At 34.8% G+C, this 23648-nt stretch overlaps 1 protein-coding gene across 2 annotated transcripts in view; it reads right to left on the reverse strand.

Annotated features, from left to right (window-relative positions):
• The window catches only part of LOC141504008 (uncharacterized), a 149188-nt gene that overhangs the window by 108498 nt on the left and 17042 nt on the right, over window positions 1–23648 (reverse strand). For both annotated transcript variants that reach the window (XM_074208856.1, XM_074208855.1), the window contains exons 7-9: window positions 20905–21011; window positions 12497–12628; window positions 11400–11500 (exon numbers count right to left, since the gene is read on the reverse strand). In XM_074208856.1, coding sequence (XP_074064957.1) covers window positions 11400–11500; window positions 12497–12628; window positions 20905–21011 — 340 coding nt within the window. The remainder of the gene's footprint in view (window positions 1–11399; window positions 11501–12496; window positions 12629–20904; window positions 21012–23648) is intronic.

The raw sequence follows: 23648 nt of genomic DNA on the forward strand, positions 1-23648 counted from the left end.
ATCTTAGCCCATTCTCCCTGTTTTACATTTCTCCCAGTATATTCCTTTTTTACCCATTGACTCCATCATTACATTACACTTTCAAATTCAGCTCCTTCCTGTGCATTGTCTATAGATGCTCATTCAACCTAAATGAGAAGATTCATATGAGTTCTCACTATAGATGCAGTTCAACATCCTTAAGCCCTTCATAATTTGTATTTCCTTTCCACCCTCTCTGCTTCAACCAAGTCCTGTACTTGGAGATCAAACTTTCTGTTCAGCTCTGATCATATCAACATCAAATTATGAAAGTCCCTTATTTCACTGAATGTTCACCTTTTCCCCTGAAGGAGGATGTTCAGTTTTGCTAGGCAGTTGATTTTATTTGTAATTCAATCTCTTTTGTCTTCCAGAATATCATATTCCAAGAATTATGAGACCTTAATGTAGATGCTGCTAAATCCTGTGTAAACGTGACTATAGCACCAATTATTGATTTTTTCTTTCTGGATATTTGTAATATTTTCTCTGAGTTTGGAGTTCTGGAATTTGCTTATTATATTCCTGGGAGTTTTTATTTTGGGATCTCTTTCAGGAGTTTATTGGTGAATTCCCTCAATTTCTCTTTTTACCCTCTGCTTCTGTCCAATCTTAGGTTATCTTAGAGCTGCATTAAAATAATTATTCAAGGGTTGAACCCAAATTAAAACATACAGTCCCCATTCAGGGGAGGTAGTGCTACATGGGCTTGGAGGCCAAGGTTCACATATAAAAGGTTGCCTCCAAACATCTTAGAAAATAGGGAAATGTGTATCATCAATATGACAGGGGAAGATGTGAAGTATGAAAGCAAACACAAAACAACAAAGTGACAACACAACACTATAAAGGTAAGTGCATATTGACTGGTCTGAATGCAGCCCACAGATGGATCAAAAATTCTGTGCCATATGTTCCATCCATAATACTGCTTAAAAACACCAGTGAAAATTAGCATCGATGAAATTATTTGTTAGTGATGGAATTAAATCTATTGTACATTATTACTTGAAAATTATTGCTTTTATTTTTTTTGCTCACGAAAATTAAAACACAGGTGGGCCACATAAAATCCCACTTCAGGCCACATGCAGACTGAGGTCTGTATTTTGGACAGCCCTGTTCTAGATCCTCAAGGAAATTTCTTTTCCTGTCAATGGATAGCCGATTAATTTTTAAATTATCTCTCCTGGATTGGTTTTCCTGGACAGCTGTTCTTTTGAAGAAGACATTTCACATTTTCTTCTAGTTTTTATTCTTTTGGTTTAGTTTTTATTGTTTCTTGAATTTTTTTTAGGTTTTTTTGCAAGTCGATGTGGGGGGGGGGCATTGACTGACTCATCCAAGGTCACACACAGGCAATCATTAAGTGTCTGAGGCCAGATTTGGACTCTGGTCCTCCTCTCTCCAGGGCCAGTGATCTATTCACTGTGTCACCTAGCTGTCCCTGGTGATTTCTTACAGTCATCAGCTTCCCTTAGGTCCATTCTACATTTGAAGAAATTATTTTCTTCAGAGAGCTTTTTTACATCCTTTTGCATCTAACCAATTCTTCTTTCTAAAGTAGTCTTCTCATTGACCTTTTGAATTGTTTTGCTATTTGACCTAGACTGGTTTTAACATATTTTCTTTGGTATTATTTTTGTATGTCTTTCACCAAGTTGTGGACTTGGTTTTCATGATTTTTCTGCCTTACTCAAATCTCTCTTCTCAATTTTCCCCCTACCTCTCTTACCTGCTTTTCAAAGTCTTTCTTGAGCTCTTCCATAGCCAGAAACCAATTCCTATTTTTCTTGGTGGCTTTGGATATAGAAGCATTGTCTTTGTCATGTTCTTAGTGTATATTTTGATTCTCCATGGGACCAAAGTAATTTTGTATTGTTAAGATTCCTTTTCTTCTCTTGTTTACTCATTTCCCCAGTTGATGACCTGATTTTAAAGAACTTCCAAAGTTTTTCGGGTGTTTTGGCACACCCCCTTCCGACTGCTCTCTTGGCCTGTGCTCTGGTCTTTGAATGACCACAAGCACTCCCTTCTAGTCTGGACCTGTGAGGAGGGTCCCTGCTCTGCTATGTAAGTAAGGAGGACCTGACTACAATATGAATCTAAGTAGGGCCAAAGCAGCAGAGTCCCACCCCAGGGAGAGCAGAGACATTTGTAATCTCTTCCGACCCCCTTAAAATCTGTGGGCGGAGAACTCTGGATGGCTATACAGGTTTCCAGAGATGGGCTGCACTGAGGCCTTCACTGAGGCCTGTGCTGACCTGGACTCTGAGCTCACTCTGATGTAACAGAGAATTCCCACTGTCTTTACAAGCTGTCCTAGGCAATCTCTGGGCCAAGAGATCTGGAAAGCCCTCCAGCTGCCTTGGATCCAGGTTCACCATAGAAGGCTAGAGCTGTTTTGCTCCAGCGCAGGGAGGTGGTAACCCAGGCTACCCTGCCACTCTATCCAATGCATCTTCCTAGTTGTTTTGGACCGGAAATATTTTTCACTCGGGCTTTCTTTGGGTTCCATCACTCTAGAATTTAGTTAGAGGCATAATTTTATAGCATGCCACCATCTTGGCTTCAACCCCGCCCCCTTTTATATTTTTTTCCCCCTTCCAGTCCATCCTGGGGAAGTGTTGCTATTTTTCCTTCCTTCTCAAAGAAGACTGTAACATCAGGAAGGTGATGCCATTACGAGTACATGAATTGGATTTTAGTGAGAAGATACTGTGCTAAGTCACAGCTTAATTTTCTCCTCCAGAACCATCTGAGTCCAGTGGCCAGATAAGAATTAGGCCCTTAGATGTGAGGCAATCAGGATTAAGTGACTTGTACAAGGTCACACAGTTAGTAAGTGGCAATTGTTTGAGGCTTGATTCAAACTCCCTTACTCCTGACTCCAAGGTCAATGCTCTATCCACTGTGTTACCATGCTGCCGGATCTTGGGGAGGTAAAAACAAAAACTAAAACTAAAACTAAACTAAACCAAACTAAAACTAAAAACAAAAACTAAAATCTTATGATATACAATGGATATCTGCAATTTCTTCTGATCTTCTTAATGAAAATATATCGAAGATAGTCAGATGGGAAGTGAAATAAGAACTTTTCTTTTCCCTGTCAACTTTCACACTAATCTAAGGGAAGTAATTAATGGAAGACCACTAGCCCATTTCATTGGGTGTATAATTATTTGCTTCAGAATCATTTTCCAACCTTTCTCCAATTCATCCAACAAGATAGGATGCATTCAAATAACCTTCACTGCTCTAGACAGGCAAATATTCTGAAAATTAGAATCTTAAAGTTTAGAAACTTGAGGCGTGTTAGTTTAAGCAATCAATCGATCATCCGGTATGCAGAAGTAGATTTTAAACCTATGACTTCTTACAGTAAAGGCTAATGCTCTATCCAGTCTTTCCAACTGAGTATGATTGCAAGAATGTTCACTTTGTTTACACAAACTTTGAGAATTTATGGTTAACTCTACACACTGATGAATTTTAGAATAAGACTTCAGTATAGAAGACAATACATATGGGGTACACAGAAACTATGACTCCAATATTGTTTCTTTTCATTAAAATCTAACTAAGCTAAAAATTTTGTCATATTGTGCAGGAACAAATGATATTCCTAAACACTTTCACAAAGGGTGGAGGATCAGAAGAAGAAAGTTAAATTCATACAGAACCAAGTCTCTGGTTCTCCTCCCTAGTTAGATATGATAAGGAAAAAAATTATAAAAGCCTATAAGCTCTAGTCCCATCAAAGATGGAGAAGTGGAAAATTGCCTTTAGGGTAATTTCATATCACAGGCATAATTCAAAGATTATGCTATGTGGCAAGGTGATTACTATTTCTCAAAAGCCACTTAGGGCATAGGATCTCAAGTAACTTAAGTCCTATAGCTGAACTCTCATTCATTTTTTTAAAATAGAAAATACCCAAACTATGCAAATAATGATGGCAGCAAAACGTAAGTATAATTAGCAATTACATAGTCACGTTGAAAATGGAATAAAGATCAGAGTAATGTCAGTTTGATACCCCTTCCCTTGTTTGGCACAAAAGTTACTAAGTTGAACTAGACATATAAACAAACAAAATTAGATACTTTGCAAAAGTATCTGACTAATTTATCTTCATACATATATATATATATATATATATATATATATATATATATATATATATAGAGAGAGAGAGAGAGAGAGAGAGAGAGAGAGAGAGAGAGACGAATTATACTGGTAATATGATTTATAATCAGTATACTTTGAATGCAACCATGAGCAGAATTGACTCCATCTAATAATGAACAATACAAAAGATTCCCATTCAAAGTAGTTTTTGAAATAGGAATTTTGAAGATCTTCATATTTTAGATAAAAAGTTCAAGCTGTTAAGATAATTATTCAAAAATTAGTGGAAATGTTAACAGATTCTATGGCTATTTTTTCCCTAAAATTATCTCTTAATTATTCTTAGCAAAATTTTCAAAGTTGATCAAATGCAAAAACTGTAATGCTGTTTTCTAAAGGCATTCCACAAGGAAATATCAATATAATAGATCTTATTTTATTATTTCTGTGAATTGCTTAGAATAAACAAAAATAGAAAAAACACCACCAAAAATACAAGTTGAACTACAGCAGAAAGTAAATTAGTTTAATTATTGTTTGAGCAAATATTTTGTTTATCTCACATTACATCACTACCTGAAATTCTTGTTTTTAGTGTCTGCACTGGATTTCTATATACTTTTAGGTAAAGTCATGGATAGAATAAAAGAATGAAATCACAAAGAAAAATGAATATAAGCAATTTTATTTACTAAATTTGAAACTACTTAAAAAGGTATAAAGATATTATTAAAAACTTAATGAGAAAGAGTCAACTGATTCTCTTTCACTAACTGTGCTTTACCCCTCATTTCAATACTTTATGTGCCAATCTAACAACTCTGCTTCTCCTCCCTAGTTAGGTATGATCAGAAAAAAATGCCTCGTCAAAGACACATAATCACCTACTGGTGATATGGTTCTCTGTACTTACTACCATTCTTGTTCCTTACCCAATAACACAATACTAAAAAAGTTCCACTTATTCATTAAATGCTATTGTAGAAAGAAAGTCATTACTTCCTATAACAGAAAGAACAGGGCAAAAAATAAAAAGCAATGAACCCAGATAATACAGGCAAAATGGCCTCTCTTCCATCCCATAACTATTGTAAATTTGAATACTAATAATTTTGAGAAAATTTATCTTTGCTAGGAAAAATATAATTTATCTGGCATGGTTTTCCATTCCATGAGGAAAGAACTATTCCTTTAAATGGAATAAATATGAATAAATGCGTTTGCATAAAATTCTATATATAAATAGCAATTATCAAGAAACTAAACCAAAATCATTTGACTCTCAAACTGTATTCCATAAAATTTAATTTCTACAAAATTTAGAACATCAATCTTAACCTTTACAAAGTTATTATGGATGTGAATTAACACTATAATATAGATACACTGGAAATTAAGGTTGGTACAAATCATCTTTTTAAATTTTTTAATACAGAAAATTAGCTTACCCAAATACAAGTAAATATAGTTCACTTTGGCTATGCACTTTGGTGATAACTGAGAACATTTTATTTATTGCCTCCTCCACCCCCACAAAAATGACAGCACTTAGAATTGTCTTGAATACACAAAATTAATTGTGCAGGATTTTCATATTCACTGAAGAACTGCACAGTTATCTACATAATTTTGGCAGAAAGACATAGCTACATTCTCATATATCTTTAAAAGGTGATGTAGTTTTAAATGTGCATAAATAAAATATTTTAAATCAAACTATCACATGATAGTCAATAAAGCACCTGTCAAATTAAAGAATGCTTTCATGGAATCATATAATGTACAGCTAGAAGTCTTAGAAGTCATCTCACTGAATCCCTCTATTTTAGAGATGAATAAACATAACCTCAGAGGTTAAATGATATTCCCAAGGAATTCCAGGAAGTCCTAACTAAAAAACTAATACTTTCCCTACTGTAAACAGATATCTTCTAATAAAAAGAATTAAAAATTATTAGATGTGTGATTACTTTGCAAAGACTGAAGGAAACTACTTTAACATTGAAGTTTCCTCAAATGATTTAGTTGAATTGTATTTCCTTTAAAGTAAATTCCAATTCCAAGTTTCTTTAAAAGTATTTTGCTACTCTTAGCAGTTCATAGAGCTAGGACAACTATAGTAGACTGGCTATGGTCAAAACACCACCCAAAAATAATAAACAAAAAACCTTTCAGTGTCTGATGAACACCTTATAAAAATATATTTTACGTGTCTCTTTCCCTCAATCCTAATTCCTCATATTGAAAATTACTAAACTATAAACATATGTATCAAAATTATGGATATACAGTGTTAACTTGACTGTTCACCCCTGGTGGGAGAGGGGTGGCAAGGGAGGGTGGAAGGAAATGTTGTAATTTAAAAATATGCATATATATATATGTGGATTAATGTTGAAAAATTTTCATAACATGCATTTGAAAAAATAAAATATGAATTAAAAAGCATTTTATTAATTTTTCATTAAAGGGAAAATGTTATTTTTTAAAATTACCAAGTTTATAGAATAAATTTCAAAGGTTATGAGGACAAAAGACACATGAGGAAAATAATTTGAAAAAGTTAAAACATTATTTGAATGAGTCATTACTGTTTTTAACAAAAGAGGATAAAATATGTAAGAATTAAGAATTAACTAAAATGCCTATATTTTATTCAATAAATTATAAACCATCCTGTTACAAGATGCTTACAAAATTCCACTTTTCCTTTTATTTCTGATGTGATTTTCTTTTCTTTCTTTTTTTTTTGAGCAGTAAGATAGTAGAGTAATAAAGCTTGAGCTAGAAATGCTCTCAGAGGTTTTTCTTTGAAAGATGATTGGTCTTGCAGCTGGGGAATGTCAAGTGTCTTGTCTAGTTCATACAGGGAACATGAGGGGTAGGACTGGAATATAGATTCTCTAGCTTCAAATCATGGTCTTTTCACTCTAGTGTGCCTAATTCTCTTGATTTAAAATATTAAATAGATTTTCCAACTGTTAGGCACACAGGAACTGTCTTCAGCCTTGCCCTAAACAGAATGTGAAAGTAGTTTTATCTGTGCAAAAGCTTTTTAATGTAAGCTCAGTTCTAGTTAGAAGTTAAGTCAGATTTAATAGCAATTTTTAGATTTTCCATTAAACCTATTTTAGTGTGATAAAGAAGCAGTTCAAAGATTCTTAAAAAGCAAAAAAGGAATACAACTTTTTTTTATCACACAAGACCGATAGGACCACAGGATCACTTTTAGATTTAGAATAAATATATTCAAAATAAAATTCAGATTTTGATTCTATGTGTAAGGAAAAATTTATTAAAAGCTCTTAAGTTGAAAGCAGGGGCAGGGAACATCCCATCCATAGGACATATTTGTGTAGCATTGCTAAGGTAACGACAGGTCAGACTCAAAATCAAAATCTAGCAGCTTTCTGGGATGAATTATTAAATTGCTTCATCAAATATAATGTGAGAATGATGCTGAAAATATCCAAATAGCCTTGGTAGGGAAAAAAATGTTCCCAAGCCTGATTTAGCAGGAAAAAGGGTATAAATATGAGGATTAATTGGAAAGAAAAATGAATTTTAAAAAAAGCTAGAGTCTACATTACTATAAATTATAATGTGCATCTTTTTATCATTTTTACATACATACTTTGTTAAACACGATTACAAATTTGTAATTTTTGGCATGAAGAATTAGGATTAAGGGAAAGAGATACATAAGAGACAATTTTATAAAGTGTTCATCATATTTGGTTGGGGTATTTTTTTCCTAAGTTTTGTTTTGTTTTGCTTTGTTTCCTCTGGTTGGGGATAATGTAGTCCATTGCCAGTCTCATACAGTTGTCCTACCTCTCTGGATGTCAAGAGGAGTTGCTTCCACCAAGATTGTTCATCTCATAATGTGGTTGATGTATACATTGTTCTCTTGGCTCTACTCCCTTTGCTCAGCATCAGATCCTGTAAGTCACTCCATGCTTCTCTAGAGTCTGGCCATTTATTGTTTCTTCTCAAAGAATAACTATCCATAGGGTTCATGGACCATAACTTGTTTAGACATTCCCCAATTGATGGGCATCCCCTCAATTTCTAATACCTTGCCACTACAAAAAAGAGCTACTATGAATATTGTGGAACATGTAGGACTTTTTCCATTTTTTATAATTTCTTCTGGATATCGTCCTAGAATTGGAATTGCTGGGTCAAAGGGTATGAATATTTTTATTGCCCTTTGGGCATAGTTCCACATTTCTCTCCAGAAAGAATAGATCTGTTCACAACTCCACCAGCAATGCATCAATGTCCCAGTCCTGCCACAATCCTTCCAGTATTGATCATCTTCCCTTTTACACATCTGGGCTAATCTAATAGGTGTGAGATGATACTTCAGTGTTGTTTTAATTTGCATTTCGCTAATCAATAGTGATTTTTTCATAGGATTGTTTATAACTTTAATTTCTTCACTTGAAAACTGTTCATATCCTTTGACCATTTATCAGTTGGAGAATAACTTGTGACCTTATAGATTTGATGCAGTTCTCAATATATAATTTTGTAAATGAGTCCTTTATCAGAACTCCTGGTTGTGAAGATTGTTTCCTAGCTTTTCTGTTTTCTTTCTAATTTTAGCATCAGTGATTTTTATTGAGCAATAAATTATATGCCTCTTTGGCTTGCAAGAATTATTATTTCAAGTAAGCTGGACAGTTTCAATTCCTCTGCAATAGAGTGAAGTGTTACTTATGAACTAAAAGATTTATAAATTATGAATTAAAATGAAATGACAAGATGCACAATTAAAAGAGAATTTGTTTGTCATAATATATAGACTTATTATTTATGTGATATAAATATATTCTGAGGAAGATGGATAATAGTTGATAAATACCACTGTGATTGACTAGCCATATTCTTCATGATCTGAATAAAAAATTTAATTCAAATCAATGATATTAAAAATGAATAAACACAGAAACAAAGACAAAATGATATTAAAAAAGGAATAAACACGTCAGAGGACATTCCAAACCCTTCACTTTATATCTGTAAATTGAAACAAAATGAAATAATATTCAAAGATTTAAAGGAACTAATTAGTGGCCGAGCCAGGGCTAGACTACACGACAGCATTGTTCCAATTTAGGAGGATTTGGCAATCAATGGTTCAATCGTTGTGCAACATGATGAAATAACAAAACTAAAATTATGATTGCACAAAAAGTAGAGTATCAGTTTTCAGAGACCAGAGGAAAAAAGACATTTGGGATACAATACTATGGATAAATTGGGACTTTTCTACCATAAATTTGAATTAAAATAATAAAACAATCAATAGAAATAACAAGGGAGTGCTCAAACCAAAAACATAATAATTTGTCAAAGTACAAGAAAATTAATAACTTTTTTTGTTTTTAGGAAAATTGCATTTTTTCATAGTTACTGTGTACAAAACAATTCAAGAAATAATAGAAAGAAAGTAATATGTTGTTTCAGGGAAGTGAAAATGACAACCATGTCCCAGGACCAGTGTTCCATCATACTCATTTTTGATGATAAGGGTCCACTTCCCTTTGATAATATGATTTATATGAACATTTATATGCAAAAGGCTCACTATTAATAAAACTCAAGGAAAAAAATGGTTCTTACTTTATAATTGCTCTAAGCTTTGCCAAAAAAATGAAGATTTAAGTTTTATGGAAACAGCTTACTACTCAAGTTCTAACGAACTGAGAGATCACCAGTTTTAAGTTTTAATAAAGGGATAAGGTGATAACATTACTGAGACACTTAGCTATCAATAAATTTTACAGATTTCTTGATGAATAGAAAATAATGTGGAACAAATAAATGTCTTATAGCATAAGATGACTATCTGAAGGAAAACATTGTGCTTAAAAATTGTGCTTAAAATTTTCATGTGTACCTAATATGATAAAATATATGAAATGATAGAACTTCAAACACTTTTTTGTCCTTAAATGTTTGCCATATCAATTTCATGTTATATAGCTAGAAATATACTATTTTTGCGAAAGAATAAAAAGAGAGGTTTAGTAATCACCCAACTAACTATAGGAATTTAAAATATTTTAATGGAAAAGTACATTTCTAGGCAGTAGTAAAATATTCTTCAATTTAATTATGGCTTTTCCTGCCACAGGGAGTTCTCATTTCTTCTACAGAAGAGATTCCATAGCTCATCTCTTTCTGATATATGGTGTAATGTACAGTAGTTAAAAGTCCATAATAACTCAATCCTTTTGCTGTTACTGTGAGGAAGCCATATAAGTGTTCTGCTCCTCACTTTCATCATCATTCAAATGGGAGTAACCAGAAAACCTCTACAATTTTTATTACAAGTTCATGGCAAAATTCATTTGAAAAATATCTTATAAATGTGAGATAAATTTATTTTTACAAGCCCAGGTCATTAAGATTCTAAATGGCTCAGCTAGAAGGACTGATTTATAGGAGCTACGTCAGAAAACGATCTCTCTCCTACAGTTTAACTGCCTGAATCAAGAGGTTGTAAAGTTTTCCTAAGGTAATGCTGGGGGGGCATGTATGGAATATCCATCAAAAATCTCGCATTGCCTGCTCTCTGATTCCCCTAATTCTTGTGACTTTTTAATACTCTTTAGTATCTATGAAGGGAAAACTATAGGACCATTTAAAAGTCTTGTTAACACTTGACGTTTCCATAGCTTAAATAAATGATTTACATGGTTTGAAAAAGTATGAGGACTCTGCTGTTCCACTATTTTTACTGTTTTGTCACTTTTCTGTTCATATATTAGACCAAGCCATCTGTACGTTTGTGTGCCTTTGTGTATGTTGGGGTGAGCACATGCTATTTTAGAGGAGGCCCTTATAGGTTTTATTTATTTTTCCCATATTTAAGAATCAGGAGCAAATAATATTAATAAATATAATACATTTTAAAATTTTAAAGTTTTCATATAATTGGGTTAAATTATTTAGAATAATGTAGAAATCTGAAAATTGTTACTGTGGCCTACAGAAAGAAATGTTTGGCTAAAGCAGATAATGATAACACAAAATGTCTTGAGACAGTTTTTAGCAAATATTTCAAAACAATGAAACCACAAGGCTAATTAGGTAATTAACCAAAATAAACTAAATCCTATTCCTTCAAAACATAAAATGGAAATGGAAAAAATAATTACATTTGAACTGAAAGGTTGTTTTTTTCCCTCAGTTTTTTAAATTGACTATTTCATTGGCATTGTCAATCCTACCTTCTTTGATCATTGTAGATCCACCCAAAGTAGATTTAGAAGTCTTCTTTAATTGAATACGTTTCTCCCATAGCTCACGATATTCTTCTAGGGGGCGACTCCTATTCATAAAATAAAATATGAGGCATAGTACGATTACATCAACCAAGATAAAAATGATATGCACCAAGTCTGTGCATATCTCAAACCTTAAATAATTACATTAACATTATTATTTTTTATTTGATAAAGTATGTAGGGTATAAATAATCATTCAATCTAAATTTAATATAATTACCTTCAGAGTCACCCTGTAGAATTGTAGGTTCAGAAGTGAAAATGTCTATAAAATTATCAACTCCAATGTCTTTATTTTATAGATTAAATAACTGAATCCTAGAAAGGGTAACATTTGGCCAAGGTCAGACATATAGTAAGAGGTTTGATCTCTCTTTAGGTTCCCTGTATTAACTCCCTTTAAATTATAATAATGAACATTAATATTCTTGATTTATTCTTTTCAATTATTACTCATTTGAAGGCATTCAAGACATAATATGAATTTTCCTTAAAACTAACTTTGGTTATATTGTAATTGAGAGGTGTTAGCAAAGGTTAAAAATCAAGGACACAGGGCAACTAGGTGGCTCAGTAGAAAGAGGACCAAGCCAGAAAGATGTGAGCTCAAATCTGGCCTCAGACATTTAATAACTGCTATGCTATGTTACCCTGGACAAGTCACTTAACCCCACTGCCTTAACAAAAAAAAAATTATTGCCTCATTAAATCAGAATTATAATCAAATTATAAAACTTTTCTGAAGATCAATTATTAAAATATAAGTAAACCATAAAAAAACAAAGAAAAATTGCCATTATTATTTCTGATGAAAATTCTAATCTCAGATTATCCATATTATTATGCTTATGTTCTATTGAACTTAGCTGACCTAATGTTTTCATTTGCTCAATTTCTTCTTAGTGCCCTTATGAATGCTTGGCAGAAGGTTAACATATTTTACATCTTTGAATGCCCCACTCAATCTCAATTACATGGAGGAAAACTTCTTTTCATTGAATTTCTATAATGATAATTAGAATTACAATGAAACGACTTACGTTGCCTCACAAAAAGCAAAATTATAAACTGTCCATCCACGTTTATCTCGGCAAGAGGGATCAGCATTATATTTAGTAAGAAGTTCAATCATGTCTAGCAGGCACCTCTTTGCAGCAATCATGAGGGCTGTTCTAGAATAACAAAGAATTCACATTTGAGAATCTAAATAAATTAATTAATCAGATATTTTTGATAAGCTTCAATAAGAGGATATTTCACTCCTTAATGTTACTATGCATATGGAGTAAGAACATGTACTGATGAATATGAGTACTTTTATTGCTTACATGCAGCATTACAAGTGACAATTAAGACCAGAATATAGAAAATGGATTTTTGTCCTCTTAGAGTTTAGCAGGGACTGTAACATTTAAGATTCACAGTTACCCCTAGTGTACTAGTTTTCAAAGTAAAATAGATACTGTTTGAAAATTATTAGATTAAAAAACTGTCAAGTTTGGCAAGTCAATCCATTAAATTTCTACTTCAATGCCCCCTCATAATGTGGAGAAGACCCTTGGATGTCAAAAGGCTAATCCGGAATAAGCTGTTTTTTTTTTTTTTATTTCTTAACCACGATGTAAGTCTTTGAACAAGAATATAGCAAGGAAGGGGTGGCTAGGTGGCACAGTGGATAAAACACCGGCCCTGAGATCAGGAGTACCTAGGTTCAAATCTGGTCTCAGACACTTAAAAATTACCTAGCTGTGTGGCCTTGGGCAAGCCACTTAACCCCATTTGCCTTGCAAAAAAAAAAAAAAGAGAATATAGCAACGAATTCTATTATTTAAGGAAAAGGCTAAGGAAATAAAGGAAGATTCATCAAGGGAATGTTAACACCAGTAGTGAAAGCACATTAACCCATGAAGGCAGTTTCTAAATATGCCTTATGGGTCTGAGTTGTATCAGTAGGGGAAATATGCACATTGATGAAAATAGAGATCTTATGAAGTACTGAGTGAAGGTTTGCTGTGCTTTGATGACTTAGTGATAACTGATGCAACTACCCGGATCTGTTAAAGGCTAAGAACTCACTATCTGAAAAAACTGCTGTGAAAACTGAATGACAAGAGGACACGAAGTACAGAAAAATGATTTACACTGTGTGGACCAAGGTAAGATCAAAAGGAGTGCAAAATTTAGACGTAAAAAAGTGACACCATAACAAGATTAGAAGAGCAAAGAATAGTTCACCTGGTAGTTCTATGGAGAAGAGAATTCATGTGCAAGCAGGAGAGAAAGCATTGCCAAATGTAAAATAGATTATTTTGATTATATTCAATTGAAAAGCCTTTGTACAAACAAAACCAATGTGATCAAGATTAGAAAGAAAGCAGAATGTTGGGAAACAATCTTTACAGGTGGCTCTGATAGAGGTCTCATTTCTCAAATATATAGAGAGGTTGGACAGATTTATAAAAATAGAAATCATTCCCAAATAGATCAATGGTAAAAGAATGCAAACAGACATTTTTCAGATGAAGAAAATCATAACTCTCTATAAGCATATGAAGATCTCTAAATCATTTTTGATGAGAAAAATGCAAATTCCAACAACTCTGAGATAGTACCTCACACCTATCAGACCAGTAATATGACATAAATGGAATGTAGAGATGTGGGAAAATATGACAGTAATGCCATGTTGGAGCTGTGAACTGATCTCACCACTCTGGAGAGCCATTTGCAACTATGCCTAAAGGGAAATCAAACTGTTCATACCCTTTGATCCAGAATTGACACTACTAGATCTATATACCAAGGAGACCATGAGAAAATGGAAAACGTGGCAAAATACTAGAGATGGAGGTGATTCCCATCAATTGGAGATTGTCTGAAGAAGCTGTGGTATGGGATTGAAATGGAATAGTATGGTGCAAAAAGAAATGATGAACAGATGAATTTCAGAAAAATCTGGAATGATTTGCACAAATTGATGCAAAGTGAAATGAACAGAAACAAGAAAACCAAGATCAGCAACATCATCACTCTGATGATGAGCTGTGAATGCCTCAGTTCTTCTCAACAACACAATGAACAAGTAAAAAGTATTCACTAAGGAAAATGCTCTCCACATCCAGATAAAGAACATGATAAATTCTGAATTCAAATTGAGGCATATTTTTTCACTTCCTTTATTCCTTTATTTGTGTGTGTGTGTGTGTGTGTGTGTGTGTGTGTGTGTGGGTGTGTGTGTAAAGATCTGTTTCTTCAATCACAATTGTGAACATTTTACATGGTAGCATATGAATTGAATTTCAAACTGCCTACTCTTTTTTGAAGTGGGGAAGGAAAGGAGTGAGAAAAAAAAGTTGGAATTCAATATCTTGTCAAAAATGAAAGCTACAAATTGTCTTAACATAAAATTGAGAAAAAATAAAATACTATTCAAACTAAAGTTAATAGTCAGAAGTGAATGCTGAAAAAGATACCACAAGCAAATTTTGACAACTCAGTTCAATGAAAATTATTACACATCAATATTTCTGTCTTTTTATTTTATTGGGACATGATATTTCCCACTCCTTTTAAATCTTCCCATCTTTAAATACCTTAAAAATGATATAAAATTCTACCTGAGGGGCGGCTATGTGGCATGGTGGATAAAGCACCGGCCTTCGAGTCAGGAGTACCTGGATTCAAATTCAGTCTCAGACACTTAATAATTACCTAGCTGTGTGGCCTTGGGCAAGCCACTTAACCCCATTTGCCTTGCAAAAACCTAAAAAAAATTCTACCTGAATCAGACTTGTAAAGTACCATTGCCCCTGTCTCACAAGGTATATAAGATACTGTACTGAATGAATCCAAATGTTCCAGTATGGATGGTAAAGAAGACAGAAATACTGGTAGTTCATATCTATTCATCTTCTAATTCCAAACATAAATTTTTGGATGAACTGGTTTAGTCTTGATGTCAAAGAAATCAACTGATTTTAATGTTTTTTCCTCAATTATATTTTTACAAATTGTGCTGTATTCTGAATTTGAGTTAAGGTTAGCCATAATAGTTCTCTCTTTTCACAGAAATCATGTTTCCCAGCTGATGTAATTTTTGCATTCTTTTGGTCTCTTCTTTGGGGCAACTGCTTTGTATTCAATAGACATCTCAAAAATTACATATGTCCACGGTCAAGTTAGAGCAGTTCTACACACATGCTAGTTAACTGGATGACTGATAGGTCTATTTTCTAATTCCATTTTGGGGAACTGACAAATATACTTAATCATAATGTCTATAGGTGATCTACCTACAGTTTCTATCCATCTTTATCCTTTCTCTAATTTTGATGTTTACTAGTGAGTCCATGAGTTGAATGAATATAGACAACTCATTCAGAAATTAATATAAAAATGGTAACCAGTCATTTTTGTGAGGATAATGTCAGTTCCGTTGTTTGGTGTTGTTGTTGTTGTTGTTTTGTCATTTTGGTGTTAACAAACAAGTTTATCATATGCAATTGTTAGAATCAAACACACACGCCACACCAAACAGCTTTGTTCACTAAGTGTCAGCATTAACTTGTATGTATAGAGTGAGGCACATGCCCACCGAAGGCATATAGGATAACCTGAGCAGAGACCAAATAGAACAGAGACTGCATATGAGGATTTCCAAATACTCCTATTTTGAGTTGATATTTTGCTAATTTTATCAACCTTGGAACATGAAAAAGGCTCCTTGATGAAATCCAAACTTAATAAGAAGGGAATAGTGTAAGAATCAATGCTGAGGGGTAGAGCCAAGATGGTGACAAGAAAGGATCCCGTCTTAGGCACTCTCGCATAAAACTCATAAGCTAAGGACTCTTAACAAAACTTTTGAGAGACAGAACCCACAGAGGGACTCAGGGAGGCAGTTATCCTACTCAAGGTAACCTGGAAAAGAGCAGAAAGGCTCTGCTCTCTGGGGCTGGAGGAGCAGCTCGCCAGAGCAAAATTACTTCAGCCTCCCAGAGGCAGCCCCAGGGCGTGGGAGCTGGGCTCACAGCAGCAAGGGAGTTTCCTGAGCTACACCCCAGGGAGCACCAAGCACAAATTGGGGAAAAAGCTAGGGGACCTCTGCCAGAGTGAGCACGTGAAGCACAGCCCTCAGGGCATACAGCAAGCAGCTTGGCAGGCCAGCTCATCTTAGTTCCAGGAACATAAGCAGGGGGAGCAGGTAAGCAGGTGCCCCCCAGGGCATGAGGCCATTGAACCTAGCGAGGGGAGTGAAGAGACTGCCAAGCTCTGTCTTCTGTCCCTGGAACAGGACTCTGAGGCTCTGAACACACTCAGATCCTGATCGCAGTCTAGGCCCCCCCAAAGAACAGCAGGGCCTCCCCCACCTCAGCCCCGTGGCAGAGGGGGGTGCATATGGTCATTCACAGACCAGGAGAGAGGACAGAGCCTCACACACTGAGACTCTTGTGGGAGTGTCCCAAAAGCACAGGGAGCACCCCAAAAACAGGCTTAGGCTGGGAAAATGAGGAAGCAGAGAAAAATTAGGAACACCATTGAGAAATATTTTGCATATGAGCCCAAGAAGGATGAAAATGCTAAGTAGGAAGATGAGGAAACACAATCTCCTGCAAATAAAGGCTCCATGAAAAACAGAAATTGGGCTCAGGCTGAGACAGAGCTCAAAAAAGACTTTGAAAATCAAATGAGGGAGTTAGAAGAAAAACTTGGAAAAGAAATGAGAGATATGCAGGAAAAACATGAAAATGAAGTCAGCAGCCTAGTCAAGGAAATCCAAAAAATGCTGAAGAAAATAGCATGCTAAAAACCAGCTTAGGTGAAATGGATAAAACAATTCAAAAAGTTATTGAGGAGAAGAATGCTTTAAAAAGCAAAATTGGCCAGATGGAGAAAGAGATAAGAAAACTCTCTGAGGAAAACAAATCCTTCAGACAAAGAACTCAGGGAGATTGATGAATTTACCAGAAATAAGGAATCAAAACTTCAAAACCAAAAAAAAATGAAAAATTAGAAGAAAATGTGAAATATCTTATTGAAAAAACAACTGATATGGAAAACAAACTTAGGAAAGATAATATAAAAATTATTGCCAATACCTGAAAGTCATGATCAGGAAAAGATCATTGACATCATTTTCAAAAATTACTACAGGAAAATTGCCCTGATATCCTAGAAGCAGAGGGCAAAATAGAAATGGAGAGAATCCACCAATCCCCCCCGAGAAAGAGATCCCAATAAACCAACCCCTAGGAATATTATAGCCAAGTTCCAGAACTCCCAAGTCAAAGAGAAAATATTACAAGCAGACAGAAGGACACAGTTCAAATGTCGTGGAGCTGCAGTCAGGATCACACAGGACTTAGGAGCAACTAGACTGGAAGCTCGTAGGGCTTGGAATATAATATGCTGGAAGACAAAAGAGCTTAGAATGCAACCAAGTATCAACTACCCAGCAAGGCTGAATGTCCTCTTCCAGGGAAAAAGATGGACTTTCAATGAACCAGGGGAATTTCAATTGTTCCTGTTGGAATGGCCAGAGCTGAACAGAAGGTTTGATCTTCAGATACAGGACTAGGATGAAGCATGGAGATTGGATGAGAGGGGGAAAATATGAGGGACTTGATGATGAACTGCATCTTTTCCTGCATAGAAAAATGACACTGATAATACTCATATGAACCTTCTCAGTTAATAGAACAGGTAGAGAGAGCTTTTATAGTTGAAGCACAGGAGAAAGCTGAATTCGAAGATAAAATATGGTGTAAAAATGGAGTCAATAGAAAAAAAGGGAAATGGAATGGGAGAAAGAAAAAGGAGAGGGGGAATAATCCAAGATATCTCACATAAGATTTTTTCTATTACAATGAGCTATTGCAATGATATGGAAGCAGGGAAGGCAAGGGTGAATGAGGGAATCTTCGTTCTCATCAGAGGAGGTTAGGAGAGGAAACAGCATATTTACTCAATGGGGTATAGGCATCTAGAGTAAGAAGGGGGGCAAGGAGGAAGGGGTGGGGATGTGAATGATTGAGGAGAGGATGGACCATGGGGGTAGAGTGTGAAAATATAACACATTGTCTTTTTCACTTGTTGCAAGGGGCTGGGATTGGATGGTCTGTCCGGGACCATAGGACCAGGTGGATGCTGGGCCTAAGGGGTGGTATGGGGACTCAGGTCCTCTTGGCCCCAGAGCCGGGGATCTGTCTGTTGTACCAATCGGCTACTCTACAGCAGAGTCAGAATGAAAGGAGAGAGAGAAACTATAGTATATGGTAGTCAGTTGTGATCAGCAAATGTAACAGTGGAAAAATATGGAAGTAACTTTTGCCATGGACTTATTAGACAGATTGTGATCCACTTGGGACAGAGTTGTTGGTGTTGGACCAAAGACTCAAGCACATTTTTTATTATTATTATTTGGGGGGGATGCAGGGCAGATGGGGCTGGGTGGCCTGCCTGGGGTTGCATAGCAGGGTGATCACTGGGTATCTGAAGTAGGATTTGGACCCAGGTGCTCCTGGCTCAAGGGCCAATTCTCTCTCCGCCACCCAGCCACTCCTACCATTATTACCATTTTGTTTTATTTTGGGCCTTTTTTTCCTTTTTTTTTTTTTGTTTTTGTAGGGAAGTGGGGTGCGGGTGGCTTGCATGTCACACGGCTGGGTGATTGTTGGGTGTATGGGGCCGGATGTGGGCTCCTGTGCTCATGGCCCCAGGGCTGGTGCTCCATCCATTGCGCCACCTGGCCATACATGCAATTATTACTATTTTTTTTATTTTAATTTTTTTCTCTCCCCTTTAATTTATTGATCAAGCAAGTCTACATTTATGGGGGAAGGGGGTGTTTCATTTACTTTTAAACAAGAATATTTAATTAATGTAAAAAAATTATTTGTAAAAAATGAGAATAAATATTAAATAAAAATAAAGTGAAAAAAAATTCAAGCATAAGCTGACTTCACATACTATACTGTTCCATTAACAAACTGTTACCTTTCTAATAAATATTTGAATTAAATTTAAAAAAAGAATCCATGCTGAAACAATGGATGAAAAAATGAGTATTTTCAAGATTCCAAGATATTCAATGGGCAGCCCCATCTGGTTGATTTATCTACATCTTTGTAAATGTATCGCTCTGTATAGACATATCCACGCATACCATCTGGATGGACACTGAAGAATAATAATGCATTCTGTTCATTAATTATTGGGAAAAGGAGATCCAATTGGATCTCATTTGATAAATGATACAACACATCCAATGATCCCATTGCCACAGAAACTCATTTTATAAACACCAATATTCTCCCAGAAATGCTATAGACAGTCACACTAATTCTTTCCAATTTCCCAAACCAAATACATGATAATAGAAGAATAAAAATTTTAAGTAATCTCAAAGATCATTGAAACTCATAGGGTGAATAATGACTTTGATATAATAAGTTTTATGAGAGACATTATCAAAGATATACAGGAGGGGCAGCTAGGGGGTGCAGTGGATAGAGCACCAGTCCTGGAGTCAGGAAGACCTGAGTTCAAATCCAGTCTCCAGCACTTAATAATTACCTAGCTTAGTGACCTGGAGCAAGTCACTAAACACCATTGCCTTGCAAAAAAAAATATTCATAAAGAGAAAAAAGAGGTGGGCTAAATCTTGCATTAAAAATAAAAGCCAGAGAGCAATGGTGTTGAATGTGTCATCAAACATTAAAAGAACTAGCAGGAGGTTTCAGTGTGTTTCCTAGATTCTCTTTGGTTTTTGGAAAGACAATGACAAAAATCAGGTTGCATGAGAAGGCATGTATCAGTGGCAGGAATACTCACAATGATAAGATCATGGGTCCACCAAGGTATTTCATCATATTAATCTTGTATTTATTTGGGTTTATCAATGTCAATATTCCTTTTGTTTTGTTTTGTTTTTGGCAAGACAGTATGGCTCAGTGACTTGACCAAGGCCATATACCTAGGTCAATTAAAAAGTGCCCGAGTCCATATTTGAACTCAGATCCTCCTGACTCCAGGGCAGGTACTCTATCCACTTGGCCCTCTAGCTGCCTCCAATGTGAATATTCTTAAGGGAAATCAAGGGGGAAAGAAGGAGAAAACATAGTACAATTTTCATGGGTGACATTAAGATTATTTAATAAAGCGAACAACTAAATCACTAGAGTACAAAAACTTTTATGTGATTATATTACTCACTTAAAATTCACTAAAGAAAACTTCAGACATCACCAATAAATGGTCTTCTCACTTGCAGAGATACTTTCTTGCAGAGTTGGAAATATTAGTTTTCATTTTTATAGTTGTTTTTGAAAACATTTCACCCTTTCCTGTTGCTAATCAGAATTATTGTTATTAAATTAATATTTCGTGATTTATGCTGTTCTTATGACTCTAGAACCATTTTTAAATTTTCAAGCTTTAATTACTGTACCTTTGATGCTTATCCACAGCATTCACATTTGCTCCATTCTTTAAGAAAATTTCAACCATTTCTTTATTATCTGCTTGAACTGCAAGCAAAAGTGGTGTAAAGCCATCCTACAAAATCATATTGAAGATATTGTTAGAGTATACAAGTATTCTCTTTATGCTTCAATTCAGCTTAAGACACTGTGAACATCTTGTGAACTTGCTAATGACATGTTAAATGATATGATACAATGAAACTTTGATACAATGAAACTTTGGAGTGACAAATTAGGGCAACCCTCGCTCATTTAAATCCAAGTCATGGCATCACCTCCCTGATGTCATGGTCTTTTTCAAGAATAAAGGACAAAGAACAACAGCAGCTGCAGGAACCAGTGTGATCATAAGCAAATTATGTCACCTCTCTGGACCTTAGTTTCCTTATATAAGATAACTGAATGAAACTAGATAGCCCCTAGGCCTCCTTCCAGATATTAATCTGTGACCCGGAGATAGAACCAAGCATGTGACAGAGACAATTTCTTTAAAAGATTTTTTTTATTATGCTATTTCTACCTAATAAATTACCATTGTGTTATCATAAGTAAAGGTCTCAATGTAGAAAAGCACTGTATGCAAATATTTGGTGGCACTGTTGCATTGGGGAAGCAGAACTAATAAATAATACAGAGAAAAGGGGAAGCAGAACTAATTTATAATACAGAGATAATTCAGTAGAGATAGTTGTGATGAAATGTAAAGAGAGCTAGTCTCAAAATCAGCCTGAAGCTATCACAAATGTACTGGTTGGGGGACCCTAAGAAGTCACTTAACATTTCAGTATTTCAGGACACTCCCTGAAACAGGGTGTTTTTCTGTGTTTTTTTTTTTCCACAGTGAATGTAAAGATTATTTTCAATATACAAATGTTGGGAGATTTTGGGGTTACATTACTCTATCTCCTTGCCTTCACCCCTCCCCAAGAGAGTAAGCAATCTGATATAGAGTATACATGTACGATCATGTTAAACTTATTTCATATCATCATGTTGGAAACAAGAATCAGAATGGAAAGAATCATTAGAAAGGAAACTCAAAAAATGAATTTGAGAAAGTTAAAATAACATGTTATGGGTCTGCAATCAAATGACATAATTCTCTGGAAGTGGTTGGCATTTTCCATCACAAGACAGACAAGATTTCTTAACTCTGTTTGTGTCCAGAATACTGGTTTTAAGTGCCTATAATATATAGAATACAAAGAAAGACAATTGCATTGTAATAACTAGAATGTTATTGTTTTTTTAAAGGTAATGGATCTCAGATTTGGGATTCCTTGTCTATTTCTTAGCACCATGATTATTCAATATTGCATTAGAAATGATAGGTTTAGGAGCAGCTGGGTAGCACAGTGCATAGAATACCAAGCTTAGAATCTGGAGGACCTGAGTTCAAATCCAGCCTGAAACAGTTAATACTTACTTAGCTGTTTGGCCTAGGACGAATCACTTAACTCCATTGCCTTCCAAACACCACCCCCCCCAAAAAAACAGGGAAAAAAAGAAATGCTAGATTTAGTAAGAAGGAAAGAAAAAAGTTATAAAGAATTAGAATAACAGTGAAGAAACAAAACTCTCATTCTTTGTAGATGATATGATGGTATCCTTACAGAACCCTAGAAAATAATCTAAAAAACTACTTGAAACAATTAGTACCTTAAGAAACATTGCATAATTATAAGATAAACAAACATGAATTATTAGAATTTATATATATATATATATAGTCAACAGAGTTCAATTGTAAGAAATTGAAAAGGAAATTCAGTTTAATGTAACTGTAGAAAAAAATACTTGGTGGGACGGCTAGGTGGCACAATGGATAGAGAGCACCAGCCCTGGAGTCAGGAGTACCTGAGTTCAAATCTGCCCTCAGAAACTTAATAATTACCTAGCTGTGTGGCCTTAGGCAAGCCACTTAATCCCATTGCCTAGCAAAAAAACTAAAAAAAAATCCTTGGAAATCTGCTTTCAAAAGATGGACCCAAATACAGTATGAGGACAATTACAAAACAACTTTGCATATAACTACAGATTTCAAAAACTGAAAAACGTCAATTGCTCATTGGTAGGCCAGGCTAATAATGATAAAAAGGACAATTCCACCTAAAGTAATTATATATTCAGGGTCATATCAACAAAAGTACTAAAATATATTATAGAAATATAAAAAATAGAAATAAAACCCATCTGAAGAACAAAAGGTTAAGAATATCAAGGGAACAAATAAAGAATACAAATGAGGATGTAGAACTAAAATCATATTATACAATTTAATATATATATTAGTTCTAAATAAAGTATTATAAAGGGGCAATCAACAAAAGGTGTTTAGTATGACTAAGAAATAGAGAAATGAATCAGTGGAATGGTTTAGGTATAGAAGAAATAATAGAAAATGATTATAGTAATCTACAGCTTGATAAACACAAAGAATCCAGCATCTGGGTTAAGAACTCACTATTTGGCCAAAACTACTGGGAACACTGGAAAAGAGTATTCCAGAAACTATACTTAGAACATCTCACATTCTGTACCAAGATAAGGTTGAAATGAGTACATAATTGAGAGATTAAAAAGGGGATGCCATAAGAAAATTAGGAGAAGGGGGAATAAATATTTTTTTCTGTAAGATTTATGGAGAGGGAAAGAATTGAGGATCAAACAAGATATAGAGGACTAAATAAAATGCAAAGTGATTAATTTT

The sequence above is a fragment of the Macrotis lagotis genome, unplaced genomic scaffold, assembly GCF_037893015.1.
Source record: "Macrotis lagotis isolate mMagLag1 unplaced genomic scaffold, bilby.v1.9.chrom.fasta BILBYCTG019, whole genome shotgun sequence".
NCBI classification, from domain to species: Eukaryota; Metazoa; Chordata; class Mammalia; order Peramelemorphia; family Peramelidae; genus Macrotis; species Macrotis lagotis.